The sequence below is a fragment of the Stenella coeruleoalba genome, assembly GCF_951394435.1.
Source record: "Stenella coeruleoalba genome assembly, chromosome: 1".
NCBI classification, from domain to species: domain Eukaryota; kingdom Metazoa; phylum Chordata; class Mammalia; order Artiodactyla; family Delphinidae; genus Stenella; species Stenella coeruleoalba.
In genome coordinates, this window is record NC_137169.1 from 96628266 (window position 1) to 96644813 (window position 16548).

Consider the following 16548-nt stretch of genomic DNA (forward strand, 5'->3'; position numbering starts at 1 on the left):
AGGTGTGAGTGATATTTCCTGGCCTGAAGATCAGGCATGTGTACCCTTCAGCTTTGAAGTCCCCGGAGTGGCCCTTATCAGAGCAGGTGTTGTGTAGTCTGGGTGCTATCTTAATGTGTTTGTGGAGTGGCCTGAATTTAGGGGCTATCTCTGCAGCCTGGGCTCCCAGCCAGAGGGAACCCCGCATTCTCCATAAAGGCTGTTGGGAGTGGGCACTGGCTGGAGTTGTGGCCAGACCCAGGTCCAGGATGAGGTGTCTCGTGGTGCTACTTTCAGTCCTCGCTCTCTCCCAGGGCACTGGGATCACCAGGTGGGTATCAGGCCCCAGGGGAGGGGATGGGCATCGCACGCATCGGCTCTGTGTGGGTCTCTAAATGGTCTTCCAGCCATTGTTCCCCCGGGAGTCCTCAAGGACATGCTGCAGTTTCCCAAGATAGTCGCTCCCGGTCAGTCTTGCCTTCGTGTTTTCGGCCTTTCCTTCTAAGGCGTTCCGTTACTCTCTTCAGGGCGTGATGAACAAGAACAGGGGGTCAGATGGGCTGCCTGGGGGATTAAGGGCATGGCTTCTGGAGTTAAACTGCCTGCGATTTGATCCCCAGCTCCATCACTAACGTAACTCTCTAACACCACTTAACATAAATTTGTGAAATTAGGATGACAGAAGTATCCATCGTATGGGGTTATCATGAGGGGTGTATGAGTTCGTATTTGTAAAATGCTCTGAACAGTGCCTGGCACATTGTAAGAGCTATGCGTGCGTCTGTTAAACAAAATAAAGTTCTCGTTATTTGGTCCAAATCCTTTGTGGGTGACGTTCCCAGGTTCTCCTCCCAAAATAATAACTGATACTTATGGAGTTGCATGCTACTAGCTGCCAGACACTTAACTAGGTCCTTACCTATACTAAGCCTCAGGGATTAGGTAGATATATTATTTGTATTTTACAGATGAGGAAACTGTTGTTCAGGGAGGGTCCGTGAGCTGCCCAAGGCCACATGATTAAAAATGGAGGAGCCAGGACTTGGTCCCAGGTGGTCCCAGTCTTGGTCCCAGACTCTTGCCAAAGACCGTCACACTACCTCTGGTTCCCAGGTTCGATCCCTGTCAAGGTCCGAGCCCAGGGAAACCTGAATCCATCCCTGGGAAGCAGGATCCCTAAAAAGAGGTCCAGTCTTTGACCAGTGGGGGCTGCTTGTGGTGGTCCTGAAAGTGGGGTTCTTCCAAGTGTCAGGCATCTGGTGGCCTCAGCACAGGCCTGGAGGCAGGAGTGGGTGGAAGTTTCACGGTGGCTGGAGCCTGTGTTCAGGGCCGCCATCGTGGGGCGGTGGACTGCCTTTGATGCTCGCTTGCCCTGAGGGAGGCTCTCTGGGTCTTGTGTTGTGATGGGACAGCTCAGCAGAGTTGCAGTTACTAGTGTGGGAGTCGCCAGGCACTCAGCCAGTGGATCTTGTAGCCAGTGAGAACCGGAGCTGGAAAAAGCGGAAAGCACTGGGGGGTTGGACATGGGAAAGGGCAGCTGTGGGCTTGCTCCCAGGAGCTCAGTCCAGCCTCCTTCCTTTTGGGCTGAAGTTCTTTTCTATCATCAGAGACAAAGGCTGAGAAATGTCTCGAGAACCTTTCATTTATAAGTCAGGTCCCCGCTGATGTCACACCTGAGGGCTGGGGGTGGGAAGGCGCCAGACGAGAGACCATAACTCACATACGAGGTTGTTCCACGTGGGATCCATTTGGGACATGAACAACATGAGAAAACCCGTTTTCTTTATGGGTCTTAAAGCTGCTGCCATTTTATTACTCTCAGAGCACTTTCACACCTGTAGTCTCCAGTTGTCCTTAAAATAGGCCCACGGAGGAGGACCATGTGATTCTTAGAGCTGGGAGGGACATTGGGAACCATCACGCTCCAGTCCTTCAATCCGCAGGAGAGGAAACTAAGAGCCGGAGAGGTTAAGCCACTCAGCTGGTCCACAGCAGGGCCCCGAGACGGCTGGAAAAGAAGAGAGAATGCATTTCGCAGAGAAGAAGCTGGAGCTCTGCGGGCTTTGGGGAGACCAGGTCTTGACCCAGCTTCTGCCGTCTTCCTTCTTGATTCTCTTCCTGCTGATCTGCCTTCATCACCCAACATCTAAATTCTAACCAAGTTCCGTGGGGGCCACACTCTGTGCTGAAACCCTTTGAAGAATTTCCACCCACGTTAGGCTGCCCAGAGAGCAGAGAACAGGGCTTGGCAAAGGGTAGGAGCATTGTCATAGCGTTTTCCAGAGTGTGGGGGACACCATTTTTCTCTCCAGACAGTATGCTTCTGGAGGGTAAGACTGTACCCTTTTCCCCATTGTGTCCCCTGTGCCCCATACGGTGCCCGGCACATAGTAGGTCTACAGTAAGAACTGGAGACTGAATGACAATACGCTTAGTGTCTTTCAAACCTTGGAGTTGCAAAACTCATTAGCGGATCGATTGAGTCTCCACCAGCATTAAAAAAGAGAAAGGAGTAGGAAATGTCAGAGTGCATTGCATTTTGTAAGGGCTGGTGTGGATTTGTGAACTGTCGTAGAATGCGATTTTCACTTCGGGTTATGGTACAAGACTGGGGGGCTGGCTTATGGAGCCCAGAGCCTCTGGGCACTTCTCTGAGGCTGGGCAGCCCTGTGGAGATGCCCACCTCACCACTAATTCTTCCCCTTTCCTCAGGATCCCTCTGCACAAAGGCAAACCCCTGAGAAAGGCACTAAAAGAGCATGGGCTCCTGGAGGACTTCCTGCAGAAACACCAGTCTGCCGTCAGCAGCAAGTACTCCAGCTTCGGGGAGGTGGCCAGTGAGCCCCTGACCAGCTACCTGGATGTGAGTGGCTCTGGCTGCCTTCCCGTGATGATTCCCACACAGTGTGTTGGCTGCCCCCTGCCTCTTTCCTTCTTTCAGGAGTCATGGCACCCCGGGGGATGTGGGGCCGTCTCCCACCCCTCAGTATCTCCCAGGGGCCAGCAGGCCCTGTAAAACCAATCCCTGCACCTCAGACGACCTTCCTGTGGACAGCATCCCTCGGGGGTACGTGGTCTGCTCCCAGATCCAACCTCATGCCTGCATTTCTGGGCCCAGGGAACCCATGTCTTGGGCTGGGCTTGGCACGGAGGGGGCAGCTGCCTGGGACATGGCAGGAGTGCCCCCTGTGCCCTCTTCCTTTTTGGAGACTGTCTCTCTCATCTGTCACTCTTGGCAGTAAACAACCTGCTGTTTTTCTCTTCTGTGCCCTCGTTTCCTTATCTAGGTCATCCCCATCCCCGCCCCGGCCCCAGTACTGACCCGTGGGGAGAGTGGGAAAGGAGGGGCGGCCAGGACAGCTTGGGTCTGGGGTCTGTACCTAGCTGGTGCCCCATCACTATGTCCCTGCCCCTGGCAGGGTGGCCCAGGCTCCCTACCAGACAGGGCTTACCTTTTGGTCCAGTGTATGCTTTGTGGACTGATTCCAGCAGTGGATGTAGGGCTTGCGGGAGGGGCAAGACACACATGGCTGGGGTCGGAGCTCAGCGTGGGGACCGGGGATGAAGAACCCCCCAGGGATCCTCCTTCCATTTCTTCCCTAGGTCTGTGGGCAGAAAGCACGGGGCCTACAGAACTGAGCAGGCTCCGTGCCGAGCGTCAACCCTCACCCAGTGCTGTCTGTCCCCAGAGTCAGTACTTTGGGAAGATCTACATTGGGACCCCGCCCCAGGAGTTCACTGTGGTGTTTGACACTGGCTCCTCCGACCTCTGGGTGCCCTCTGTCTACTGCAAGAGCGACGCCTGCCGTGAGTGACCCCCACCCCCTGCCCTGCCCACCCCTCTGCTCTGCCAGCCACGGTCAGGGTGGCTGGGGGTAAACATAGGGGGAAGGAGAGCTTGCTTGGACATGCCCAGCCTCGCTCAACCCTTCCAAATGGCCAGAGACTGGGAAGGTGTGCAAATCACAGGCTGATGGATAAAGCACCAGTGAGAAATGAGGGGACTTTTTTCCTTTTTTTTTGGCTCTATTAGGAGCCAAGGCAGACTCCTTACCCTCGCGGGTCCTCAGTTTTTCTTTCTGTAAAATGGGGCTACAACATGCCAGTGGGTCCTGGGAGAATGAAGTGAGAGGTGCTGAGTAAACTTTTTTGTTGTTGTTGTTGTTTTTTGGCTGAGTGTTTTGGGTCTTCGTTGCTGTGAGCGGGCTTTCTCTAGTTGTGGTGTGTGGGCTTCTCATGGCGGTGGCTTCTCTTGTTGCGGAGCACGGGCTCTAGTTGCACGGGCTTCAGTAGCTGTGGCATGTAGGCCTAGTTGCTCAGAGGCATGTGGGATCTTCCCGGACCAGGGTGCGAACCCAGGTCCCCTGAACTGGCAGGCGGACTCCTAACCACGGCTCCACCAGGGAAGCCCCTGAGTAAACATTTAATATATGTAAATAGTTTATTTCTCCCACAGTCCTGGGAGGTTGGTGCTCTTTTTATCCCCAATGAGGTGAGGAAACCAATGTTTAGTGAAGCAAAAAGAGTTGCGGGAAATTACGAAGCTGGTAGAAGCCGGTCTCGGGAAACCACAGGGATGGTTTTCTTCTTCCTTTTTTTTGTTTGGGAGCTACGAAGGTAGCACTGGGGGTCAGAGAGTTGGGTTGAGCAGCAAGGAATAATTTTCTTGCTTATTTTCAGTAGAGAGAATCGTTAGTATTTAGACGATATCCTTACAAGACCTGGTGAGGATTCAGCTCCCACTGGCACTGTCGAGCGGTGAGAAGATGCTACAAGCCCCACTAACCCTGAGTCTGTGTTCCAGAAAATCACCAGCGCTTCGACCCAAGCATGTCGTCCACCTTCCAGAACCTGGGCAAGCCCCTGTCCATCCAGTACGGCACGGGCAGCATGCAGGGCTTTCTGGGCTACGACACCGTCACTGTGAGTGGGGCTTGGGGCCAGCCAGCCAGCCCTCGCCTTCCCCTCGCACCAGCCACTCTCCCACCCAGAAACCCGGGCTCTGGGCTGTGCCACAGCTGGTGCCAAGAGGCCCTTTGGGTCCTGGCCCTGTTGGTGGCCCTGTGGGGGAGGACTCTGAGAGGGATTTTAGCCAGCAGCAGCTGTGGGGTGTCCCTCCCTCCCTTCCCCGTTTCCTTCCCATGTCAGTCCCCAGAGCCCCACCCGACGCGCTTCTCTGGGTCCGGTTTCCATCCTCCTAACCCTTTTCTCACTTGACCTGGCCATAGTGAGTCCTGAATCCTGAGTCTTCGCCAGTTCTGAGCTCTTCAGCGTCACCTGTGTGATCTCATTTTAAATTTAGTTCTTTCAACAGCCCTTTGAGGAAGGTATTCTCACCCCCATTGTTCAGATGAGGGACCCGAGGCTCAGATGAGCTGATAACTTGCCTGAAGTCGCACAGCTGGGGGACAATGGGAGCCGAGTGTCAGACCCACGTCTCCGACTCTCTGGGCTTGACCTCATTCTTGATCAGTCACAGAGCAGCATCTTCTTTCATGTCAGAGAGCATCTGTGCCCTCTGGGCAAGGGCTCCCCTTGCTCGTATTCCTTTTTGGCTTCTGAAGTACTTAATACAGTGGCCAGCACATAGTAAGTGCCCAATACACGTTAACATCTTTCTTTTCGTCCTCATCCACCATCTAAGATTAAAACTCCAGCAGCATCCCTGGTGCTCTTCCCCTTGACCTTCCTTTAGTTCTTCCCGGAGTCTGGCTGAAGTCTTTTCTACTTCAAGCCCAAAAGGACACAGCCCTTCTCTGCTGACAGCCCTCTCCTCAGCTGAGGAGTTGCCCTCCCAGCTCAGGCCTCCCCAGGAGTCAGCACCAGAGCCACTGGCTGAGGTGGCCCCGCAGACAGATGTCTGGAAGGCCGATTCCCCTGCCGAGGTTTTGCTATTTTCTGCTGTTTTGGGTTCTGGGGGGAAATCCTGCATCTTCACGGAAGAGCTGGCCCTTGCTGTGGGCCTGAGCCGTGGTGCACCTTGCTCTCTTCGCTCACCCACCTTGGGCAGGGGGTGGGAGAGAGAGGCTCAGGGGTTAGGACCTCCCTCCCCCCTGCCACCCACAGAAGTCTCACATGAAGTGAGAATGAGTGGGGCACCCAAGGAAGAGAAAGATCAGTGTGGGTGGAGCAGGGTGAGCTAAGGGACCAGAGCATGAGGGGACGCTAGGACACAGGTTTCATCCTGAATACCTTCAGGAGCCTGTGGAGCAAGGGGTGACGTGAGGACGTCCACTCTCCATTTCGCTTCGGCTACCTGTGTGGAGGATGGGTTATAAGGGGACAGAGTAGAAGCAGGAGGCCTGGTGGGCCGCTGTGGGAGCTCAGAATAGGCTAGTGGACGCGTCAGCCTTCCAGGGAAGCGGGCAGGTTGATAGGACACTTTGGGGTTAGCACTTCTTCGCAGAGTGCCGATAAAGGTTCACTGATCATACATTTAGTAAGTGCGCGATAAATGTCCAGCATTCATATTCTTTAGTCTAAGCACTGCCTTGAGATGCAGGTGTTAATATTCCCTAACAGATGAGGAGGTTGAGGCTCAGAGAGGTACCTGTCCAAGGTCACACAGCACACGACAGAGCAAGGGTGCACAGCGGGATCTTTTCTTCTTCTTTTTTTTTTTTTGCGGTACGTGGACCTCTCACTGTTGTGGCCTCTCCGGTTGTGGAACACAGGCTCCGGACGTGCAGGCTCAGCGGCCATGCCTCACGGGCCCAGCCGCTCCGCGGCATGTGGGATCTTCCCGGACCGGGGCACAAACCCGTGTCCCCTGCATCGGCAGGCGGACTCTCAACCACTGTGCCACCAGGGAAGCCCCAGCGGGATCTTTTTCGATGCAAACCGCGTGCGTGTTCTTTCTGTCCATCAGGCTGCTCCCACGGCTCTTCCCTGGGAGATGCCCTGGTGCAGCAGCTGATGGTAGGGCTTCAGGCTGGCAGAGGGCCTTGGAGCATCCCTTGTTTTATGCCCTTCTTTGGGCTCACCCCCAACCTCTGCACCATGAGCACTGCTGTCCGTACCCCCAGCCATGCTCTCTCTTCCCCTGCCACCCAGTCCCCTGCCTCATCAGACCAGTTCCCTCAAAACCACAGCACAGAGCTGGGAAAGGAGGCTTTTCTCTCTTAAGCTCACATAACTACGCTGCCTAAAAGAGGGAGGGCGGGCTGGCAGAGCCTGACCCTCGACCTTTCTGGGTCCTCTGCCTGCAGGGCCCCCTGGTGGAGGTCACTCTGCCTTTCTTGCAGGTCTCCGACATTGTGGACCCCCAGCAGACTGTGGGCCTGAGCACCCAGGAACCTGGTGACGTCTTCACCTACTCCGAATTCGATGGGATCCTGGGGCTGGCCTACCCCTCCCTTGCCTCTGAGTACTCGGTCCCCGTGTTTGACAACATGATGAACAGGCACCTGGTGGCCCAAGACCTGTTCTCGGTTTACATGGACAGGTAGGAGCTGCACCCGGCGTGGGCTGGACTTCCACATCCTGGCAGGGGCTGTCGGCTGAGGAGTGTCCACCCCTTGGGGACGCTGCAACACAAGGGTAGTCACCAGCATCCAAGCAAACCTCTCCTTGCTTCCAGAAACATCCAACCTCCTGCCTAAAGGTCCCCAGCATGGTCACTGATGCAGCCAGAGTCCACTGGGCCAGCATTTGACTTTCATTTCTGGCATTTAAAAAAGGGAGACTGGGGCTTCCCTGGTGGCGCAGTGGTTGAGAGTCCGCCTGCCGATGCAGGGGACGCAGGTTCGTGCCCCGGTCTGGGAAGATCCCACATGCTGCGGAGCGGCTGGGCCCGTGAGCCATGACCGCTGAGGCTGCGCGTCCGGAGCCTGTGCTCTGCAATGGGAGAGGCCATAACAGTGAGAGACCCGCGTACTGCAAAAAAAAATAATAAATAAATAAAAAAAAGGAAGCCTGAATCCATCTCTGCATACGAGCTTTTAATCTCTTTTCTTCCAAAGTGGCAGGCCTCAGTAATCATTTATTGATGTCCCTGAGACTCACAGATGTTTAGAGCAGGCTCTAAAGGAGTCCAACCTTCTCTTTTCAATATGCAGGGAACTGAGGCTTGGGCGGGATGGTCACCCTCAAACTGGTGGACGAGCCATGTCAGGGGCCCAGGGCTCCTGACTCCCAGTCCAGTGTTCCCCACTCTACCCGCCTGATGGGGCAACTCTGCTAGACAGAGGGGTGGGTGGCAGGACTGGCAGAAGGGAATCACACCCAGGAGAAGGAGCTGGGTAACCCAGGCAGGGGGTAGATAGGTGCAGTCACTCATTCGTTTACTCAGTAGATATTTATGGGCCCTTACTATGTGCAGGGGCTGTGCCAGGAGACGGGGATACATCAGCAAACAGGACAAACTGGGAGTCAACTTTTTAGCAGGGGAAACGGACAACACACACATCGTAATTACGTATACAATTATGATGACAGTTGTGATAAGAGCACTCCCTGCAGGGGAGGTCTGCATGTACTGAAGGCTTAATAGTAACAGACTGCCCAGTCTGACAAGATATGTGTGTGGAGAGTGGCCAGGGGAAGCTTCGCTGAGGCCTGAGTGGGTGATATGCAGGTGAGGCAAAGGGATGGCACATTTTAAGCAGTGGGGCGGCATGTGTCAGAGCCCGGAGGTGGGACAGAGCTTGATGAGGCCAAGGAACAAGAGCTGCAGAGTGAGAAGCAGGTAACCCACAGTGTGCCGGTGTTTCCTGGCCATGAGACAGAGTCCCAGGAGGAGCAGAGAGGGTTTGGGCTGGAGGTGGCAGTTTTTTTTTTTTTTTTTTAGAAGATGTTGGGGGTAGGAGTTTATTAATTAATTAATTAATTTTGGCTGTGTTGGGTCTTCGTTTCTGTGCGAGGACTTTCTCTAGTTGTGGCAGGCGGGGGCCACTCTTCATCGCGGTGCACGGGCCTCTCACTATCGTGGCCTCTCTTGCTGCGGAGCACAGGCTCCAGACCTGCAGGCTCAGTAGTTGTGACTCACGGGCCCAGTTGTTCCGCGGCATGTGGGATCCTCCCAGACCAGGGCTCGAACCCATGTCCCCTGCATTAGCAGGCAGATTCTCAACCACTGCACCACCAGGGAAGCCCTGGGGTGGCAGTTTTCATGCAGAGCATGTGGGACCTCATTGAAGATCCGTTCTCCTACTCGAGGCCAAAGGGCTGGGGGCCGAAAGCCTTGAGTGGTGGGGGGCAGGGACACAGTGGCCTGAGCAGAGCCTGACAGGCACGTGACCTCCTACTTCCTGACCTCCCCTCCCACGGTAATGCCCATGCTCTGGCTCTAGTGTTGCCTCAGCCTGGGTGGGTGCTGCAGAGTTCAGAGAGAAAGGCTGCTGCAGCTGATATCAAAGAAAAGCCTGGAGTACCGGGAAGGTGGGAGAGCTCATCTGAAGCCTTTGGGGTGGAGGTGGGTGTTGGGGGCAGGGAGGACAGTGCGGCAGGGTCTGAATCGCATCTAACCCTGCGTGGGGCTGGGCTACCTCCTCACAGAGCCAGGGTGTCGGAGTCCCACATCATGACTTTCCTTGGTTTCAGGAATGGCCAGGAGAGCATGCTCACACTGGGGGCCATTGACCCATCCTACTACACAGGATCCCTGCACTGGGTGCCTGTGACCTTGCAGAAGTACTGGCAGTTCACCGTGGACAGGTGGGTGAGCGGCAGCTGTGGCCCCGCCAGAGGCTGTCTCCAGGTGTGGGGATGTGAGGGTCTGGGTGTCAGCCCGGTAGCTCGTAAGACCATCACATTAACGTGTGAATCAGATGCTCCAAGGTCAAGTGTCTTTGTCAGTGAGAATGCTGAACGTTCACTTACACTTTATTAATAAGACTAGCTGTGCTTATCCCGCACCACTACCTGCCAGGCGTTGTGCTGGGTGAGAATATGACTGCCTGGTTTAGTCCTCACTAGAGCCCTGTGGGGGTGGTGCTGTGATGATCCTCATTTTGTAATTTACTAACATCGACTTTGAACCTCACGACCATCCCTTGAGGAAATCAAGAACAGGGTGGTTAATGTACCCATTTTGTAGATAAGAAGCCTGAGTGTAAGAAGACTGGGGAATTTGCAGCAAATAAATGGCAGGACAAAGCTTGAAGCCAGATCTTTGGGCAACCAGTGTGGTACCCATTCCACCCCTTAATGCCTGTGACTTTGTTGTTCCATTGAAGTTGCTGTCCCATAGAAGGTCAGGTGGCCTCCACTGAGTCACTGAGTTGGGAGAAAATGGTTTCGGGTCTTTTCTCTCAGTTCAGGAAGTTATGGGGGCTCCAGGAAGGAGCCCAAAGAAAAGGATCTGGGGTGGCTGGACTTCCTTCCTGCCAAGGATCCTGGCAGGGGAGGCTAGGAGGGACCCAGCGAGGGAGGGGTGGATGCCGGATGCGCTGCGAGGCCATCCTATTTCCCCTCTGCAGTGTCACCATCGGTGGTGTGGTGGTGGCCTGTGATGGTGGCTGTCAGGCCATCCTGGACACGGGCACCTCCATGCTGGTCGGGCCCAGCAGTGACATCCTTAACATCCAGATGGCCATCGGAGCCACACAGAACCAGTATGGTGAGGTGAGGCCAGACCCTTATCCCCACCTCCCCAGACCCCCCTGAAGAGGGAACCCCTTTGCACATGGAAGAAATGACAAAGGGAAATGGTGAGGGGCTTGGGATTCCTGCAGGGGTTGGGAGGCATTCAAGATGGCCTAGCTTTTCTAGCTTTGGCTCACTTGCTGTTGGAGGTCCCATGTCTCGTGCAGTGGCTGCAATCTGACTTCCTGTCCGCAGGGAGGGTCATACATCCCCGACTCCCTGAGCTCTGCTGCGCCCTCTTGTCCCCCTCCACTCATGGGTCTCCCCTCTTCCTCCCTGACAGCTAAGTGCTCTCAGTGTCCTTGGGAGCTCTGGCTGGGCTTGGAGGGGAAATGTCGAGGCAAACAACTCCTTGTCTCGAGCTGGTGTCTGTCCCTGGGCTGGTCCCCATCGGTGTGACTCCTCTGAGGTCTAAGGACCTCCCTGGGGGTCCTCTGAGTAGCAGGTCCCTCCCCACTTCTCGGCTGCCGTGCAGAGGCAGAGGACCCACCTGGGACTTTCTCTGCTACTGGCAGTCAGATCACACCCACGGCCCTTCTAAGAGGACCTCCCTCTGGTCTTTAGTTTGACATCGACTGCGGCAGCCTGAGCAGCATGCCTACGGTGGTCTTTGAGATCAACAGCAGAATGTACCCACTGACCCCCTCCGCCTACACCAACCAGGTATGAGTCTCCGGAGAGGAAGCCTGGGCTCACCCAGCTCCCCTCCTGCCTCCTGGCAACTCAGCGCATTGGTGATAAGTGGCATGGGCTAGATGGAGAGAGCAGGACGTGCGTTTAGACCATCTGGCCTTTTGGAGTGGGGTCTGTGGTCCTTGGGCCTCATTTGTGGCTGCGGCAGCCTCATCCTGGGAGAAATGGTGCAGACAGGAAGGACCGAGCCCAGCGGCCTGAGGGAGGATGGGATGGGCGGGACCACAGCCACCCATAGGAACCTCCATCCACTGCGTTAGCTTCTAAGCCCTGGGGCCTAGGGCTTTGTCTGGAATTTTTCTTGATAACCTGGGCTTTGTGGGGACCCAACCCTCATCCCTACTGCCCTGCCGGCTTCAGCTTTGACCTAATCCTGAGCACCCTGAACTGCCACGGTCTTGGGTCCCCAGGCCTGTTCTGGCTGGTCACCAGGGCCGTAGGTGCTAAGAGCAGGAGGACGGGGGCGTGGGGAGGGCCAGTGAGGGGGAACGGGGAGGGGACCCACCCGGTGATCTTGGATCTGACACTTCATTTCTGAATGTCAATTTTTTCGTCTGTTGAGTAGATGAATCTGATACTTGTTTGCTTAGCTCAGAAGGTGATTTCAAGGGTGAGAGGAAATAATAGATGAGAGAGTGATTGGGGGTGGGGTCCGGAGAGGCACAGCAACTGGGGTTGGGACCAGCTTCATGTCAGCCTTCCCTTTCCCAGGACCAGGGCTTCTGCACCAGTGGCTTCCAGGGTGAAAATAATTCCCAGCAGTGGATCCTGGGGGATGTCTTCATCCGGGAGTATTACAGCGTCTTTGACAGGGCCAACAACCGCGTGGGGCTGGCCAAGGCCGTCTGATTGCACCTCGGACCAACAACCTCACTGTCCCCAAACACACGCACATACACACATGCACCCGCACGCATGCACACACACATGCACACACATAGGTGAGGTTTTTAAGCAGACGGTTCTCAATAAATACTACATCTCTGCAAAGCCTGGCTTCCTTTGGGGCTGAATCCCTGCACCGCTCTGGGGGTGGGATGTGACAGTCACGTGGTGTGTTCGGCAGAACGGGGGCCACATGGGTAGGGGAGCACAGGGGACACTGTGGATGGATGGAGACTTTCACAAGGGAATTGGCCATTTCAAGTTCAGGTCAGGTTTTTAAAAGCAAGACCAGTCTTGCCTTCCTGTTTTCTTACTCCCCGTCTTTCTGGGGAAAGAGTGCAGTAAGGGAGACCTTTGCAGGATGAGACTTGTGCCCGGGGAACAAGGGCTTGAGGTCAGGCCAAGTAGAGAATATTGGCCTAGGGAGAGAATGGCTCTAGTTCTATTAAGACAAGGCCTTGACTGCCATTTGGAGAAGACATTAGTGGAACAGGCAGAGGGCTTCTGGGAAGATCTGAGGGTCCTGAGGTTGCTGTGGGGAAGAACCACAGCCCAGAGTCCCATCCTCAGCCTTAGAGGCTCCACACCTGACTTGCCAGGGCCTGAAAAGCAGCTCCAGCGCCAGAGTGGCCCATGTCCACTGGCTCACAGAGGCAGACATGTCAAAGGTCAGCAAAGGCCCCAGCTGTCAGTGAACAGACCACGCATGCTCACAGGTCCCTGCAGTCTTCTGAGGAGGGGAGAGGCCGCCGAAGAAATACAAATATCAGGGGGTCAGAACAAGGGCCTCTAGGCAAAGGTAAGAGGCTTTTCTCAGTCATGCTACTTTGAGGTGCTGTGAGGGGCAGCTGACCAACCTCCTGGAGAGATTCCAGTGCTCGGTCACTTGGCAGGAGCTGTGCACGTTTGCTCCCTCGGCCCTCCTTCCCTTCTCTGCACCCCTTCTTTTTTTTTTTTTTTTTTTTTTTTGTGGTACGCGGGGCTCTCACTGCTGTGGCCTCTCCCCTTGCGGAGCACAGGCTCCTGACGCGCAGGCTCAGTGGCCATGGCTCACAGGCCCAGCCGCTCCGCGGCATGTGGGATTCTCCCGGACCAGGGCACGAACCTGTGTCCCCTGCATCGGCAGGCGGACTCTCACCCACTGCGCCACCAGGGAAGCCCTGCACCCCTTCTTTGGACAGTCATTTCCCTAAAGGGGACGATAGCATTGATCAGGCTTCACTTTTCTAAATCACAGACAATCTTGCCCCCAGGACAGTCACTGGGCTTTAAGTCACACCTTTATAGCAGCTGAACTCTCAGAAGGCCTTGGAAAGAGGTCTGGGACTGCATTATTATCTAGTCCCTGCCCTCACTGTATCCTGACCACACGTGCCCTGCAAACAGCAGGGGGCAGGTGAGTCACGTGGCATGTCTCAGAGCGCCTGAATCTACAGGCGTGGCTGTGACACTTCACAAAGGAGGCTGTCCTTTAGGAAGGGGGCAGGGGGCTCCCACAGGAGCTGCGGATGGGGTCCTGCTGACGGGACCCTCTGGGGGCATCTCCTGGGGTCTTTCCCAGCCGTACCCGAGGACACACAAGATGGCACCCAGGGTGGTGGAGATGCTGTGTCAGTGGCTTTCTCGTCTGCGGCTGAGCAGCCGGTGCTGGCTGTGGAGGGAACTGGGGACCTCTAGTAGGGAAGAAGCAGGGCTGCACCGTGGTGGGTGACGTGGGGGAGGAAGGGCTCAGGCGGCAGCCCTGGGGAGCTGAGGGGTCTGGGGTGGGTTTGGGCAGAGGACACAGGAGGATGTTCTGGGACTTCAAGGGCAGAGGGCAGCGTTGGTGCTTCAGCCTGACTGGGTCGGGGAGGCGAGTGTGGTGCTGAGTAAGGTCTGGCATCAGGCACTTCTTAAAATCTAAGACCAATTCTGCCTATTTGCCAAGAATGAGACAGAACTGGGCCACTTTCATTATTTTTAGGCTTCCTGTAGATTAAAAAAAAGCCAAACAAGCTCACAAAAATTGTGTTATATTTCAGTGGTTTTCCCTTAACAAATTGTATCTTAAACATCCAGGCCTCAGTTGGAGGTAATGTAGAAAGTCGTTGTATTTGTGTGATGACTTTCCTAAATAGGTAGCTTGGACCCAATGGTCCCCCGCCACACCCACTGCCCACCTGGCCCGGGTGGAGACCCTTGTCCCGAGGGGGCAGCGCCCTCTGGGTCTCATGGGCCATGGCAGCCTCACAGTCTGCTCCTGGGATTTCTCCTGGCTGCAGAGAAAGGCCTGCTTGGAATGTTCTCCACAGTCCTACCCTTTGTCCAACGTTTAAGTGTCCTTCAAATCTCCCTTCAGTCCAGACCTCTTTAGGATCTCCTGACCAGGCCCGGTTTGGTGCCCTCCTGTGGCCCTGCCGGGCCCAGCCCTTTCCCTGGGGTACACTTGGTATTTTTATTTTCTTGTCTGTCTCCCTCACAGACAGTGGCTCCCTGAGGACAGACACTGTGTGCCTCTCTTTGATATCTTGGAGGCCTAACTCATGGAATGCCCCTATCAGGTATTGTTGCATGAATGAGTGAATGAATGGACAAATGATTCACTCGTCCTGACCAGTCATACTACTCACAGCTGGTCTCCTCTTTCCTCCCCATCTTCACAACCGCCCGCCCTCACTGCACACTCAGGCCTGCTCTCTACCTTTTCCCTCCCATTGTGAGCCTGGGGAACGGCTCAGCACATGCTGGGAGGACACTGGAGGGGAGAGAAGGGGCCAAGCTGTCTGCAGGGTTTTAAGTTTCTGCCAAGGGGCCCACACCAGGCTTTGAAGCAGGCCCAGATCACTGAGGGTCTGCAAGGGGATAAAGGAGACTTGGAAGGGGGCACATCTGCCATTCCCTGGTGAAGAAGCCAAACTGAGGCCAGTGAGGCACTGTGATGCTGGGAGAGACCTGGCTGACTCACTACCAGGTCTCCTACCTGCGCTGTCTGCTGGCGAGAACCAGGGCCTGGCGGGGCAGCTGAGGAAGTCTCAGTGGCCATTCACGTCCACCCTCTATGTAGCAGCTGCCATCTGTCTGCTACCGTGGCCTCACCCAGTACCCTGCAGGGCTGGCCCCTGGGCCTTTGCTCATGCCGCTCCCTTTGCCTGTTTTCTCCTTTCCACTCTCTCTGACCTGTGAGCTGTTCCTCACCCTTCAAGACCAGCTTTCAGTGTCCTCTGAGGTGACACCCACCCTGCACCAGACTGCTGCCTCCCCGCTTCCTAACTGCTCGGCAGGGATCTTTAAAACAGCGTTTATCTCGCCTTTGTTATTCACTGACATGTTGGTCTCTCTGCTAGAGTCCCGAATGGACAGCACAGCATTTTTACTCTCTGAATCTTCAGTGCCCAGGGAACTTCCTGGCACACTGTGGAGGCTGAGAAAGAGCCCAAGGGTGGCTTATGCCTTGTGATATGAGCGGGCAAGTCTCTGACCCGGTGGCATGAATCGTAAGTGCTGAAAAACAGGGGCTCTCTCTCTCTCTCTCTCTCTCTCTCTCTCTCTCTCTCTCACACACACACACACACACACACACACACACACGAGTCTCCAGGTCTCCTACCAGTCCCTGCCTGGGCCCTGGCCCTGAGTACACACAGGCAGAGGCCTCAGGCCTAGAGCCCTATTTTCAGTTCCTCTCCCTCCTTGTCACTCATTTTCCTGCCAGTTCTCCTCTTGCTAATGAGAGGAAGCTTTGGCCAGAGAGAAGCTTTGGAAAGGAAGGAAAGTCTTTGAAATGGAAATGTTATGACAAAATGATGGATTGTTTTCTGGGCTGTGCAGTTTGTTTCTTGCTTGCAGCAGCAGAAGGGGAGAATATCTCTGCACCGGGAATGGTGGAGGTTGCCCACGCCAGGAAGCCCTTGACAGCAGGAAACACAAGTGAAACACACACTAAAGGCAGGAAGCCGGTGGTGGGAAGGTAGGGCGAGGGAAAGCCCCAGGCAGGCAGAGGAACATGGCCTGGATTCTGCCCAGGAGCTCTCGTTGGAGCTGCGGCCCCCGATGGGCCAGGGTGGGCAGCAGCTTCCTGCTGAGGCCAGAAGAAACATCTGGTGTAGCCTTCGGCCACGGCCACACCTACCAGCCTGCGGGGCTGGCCTCTGGGCCTTTGCTCAAGCTGTCCCCTCCATGTGATGTCCCTTTCCACTTTCTCTGACCTGTGAGCTGCTCTTCATCCTTTAAGACCAGCTTAAATGTGCCCTCCTCTGAGAAGCCCCCTTACTGCCCATGATGCCCGCCTCACCCAGACCCTCCAAAAGGCAGGAATACTCGCTGGCTGGCCCCTGGCCACTCGGTTTACTTGAGGTTAATTAGAATTGTCACCTGTCCTGTTTATTAAAATATATGTTTTGAGTACCTACTGGGTGTGAAGCTCTGCTC

The 16548-nt window shown here is 55.2% G+C and overlaps 1 protein-coding gene across 1 annotated transcript; it reads left to right on the plus strand.

Moving 5' to 3' along the window:
- Positions 1–248: 248 nt before the first annotated feature.
- On the plus strand, positions 249–12105 carry LOC307193916 (chymosin; the record flags this gene model as incomplete). Its single annotated transcript, XM_079936529.1, has 9 exons — positions 249–310; positions 2692–2842; positions 3669–3786; positions 4784–4902; positions 7224–7423; positions 9520–9633; positions 10398–10542; positions 11128–11226; positions 11968–12105. The coding sequence occupies 9 exons, from the start codon at positions 249–251 to the stop codon at positions 12103–12105; spliced, it is 1146 nt and encodes a 381-aa protein (XP_079792655.1).
- Between the last annotated feature and the right edge of the window lie 4443 nt (positions 12106–16548).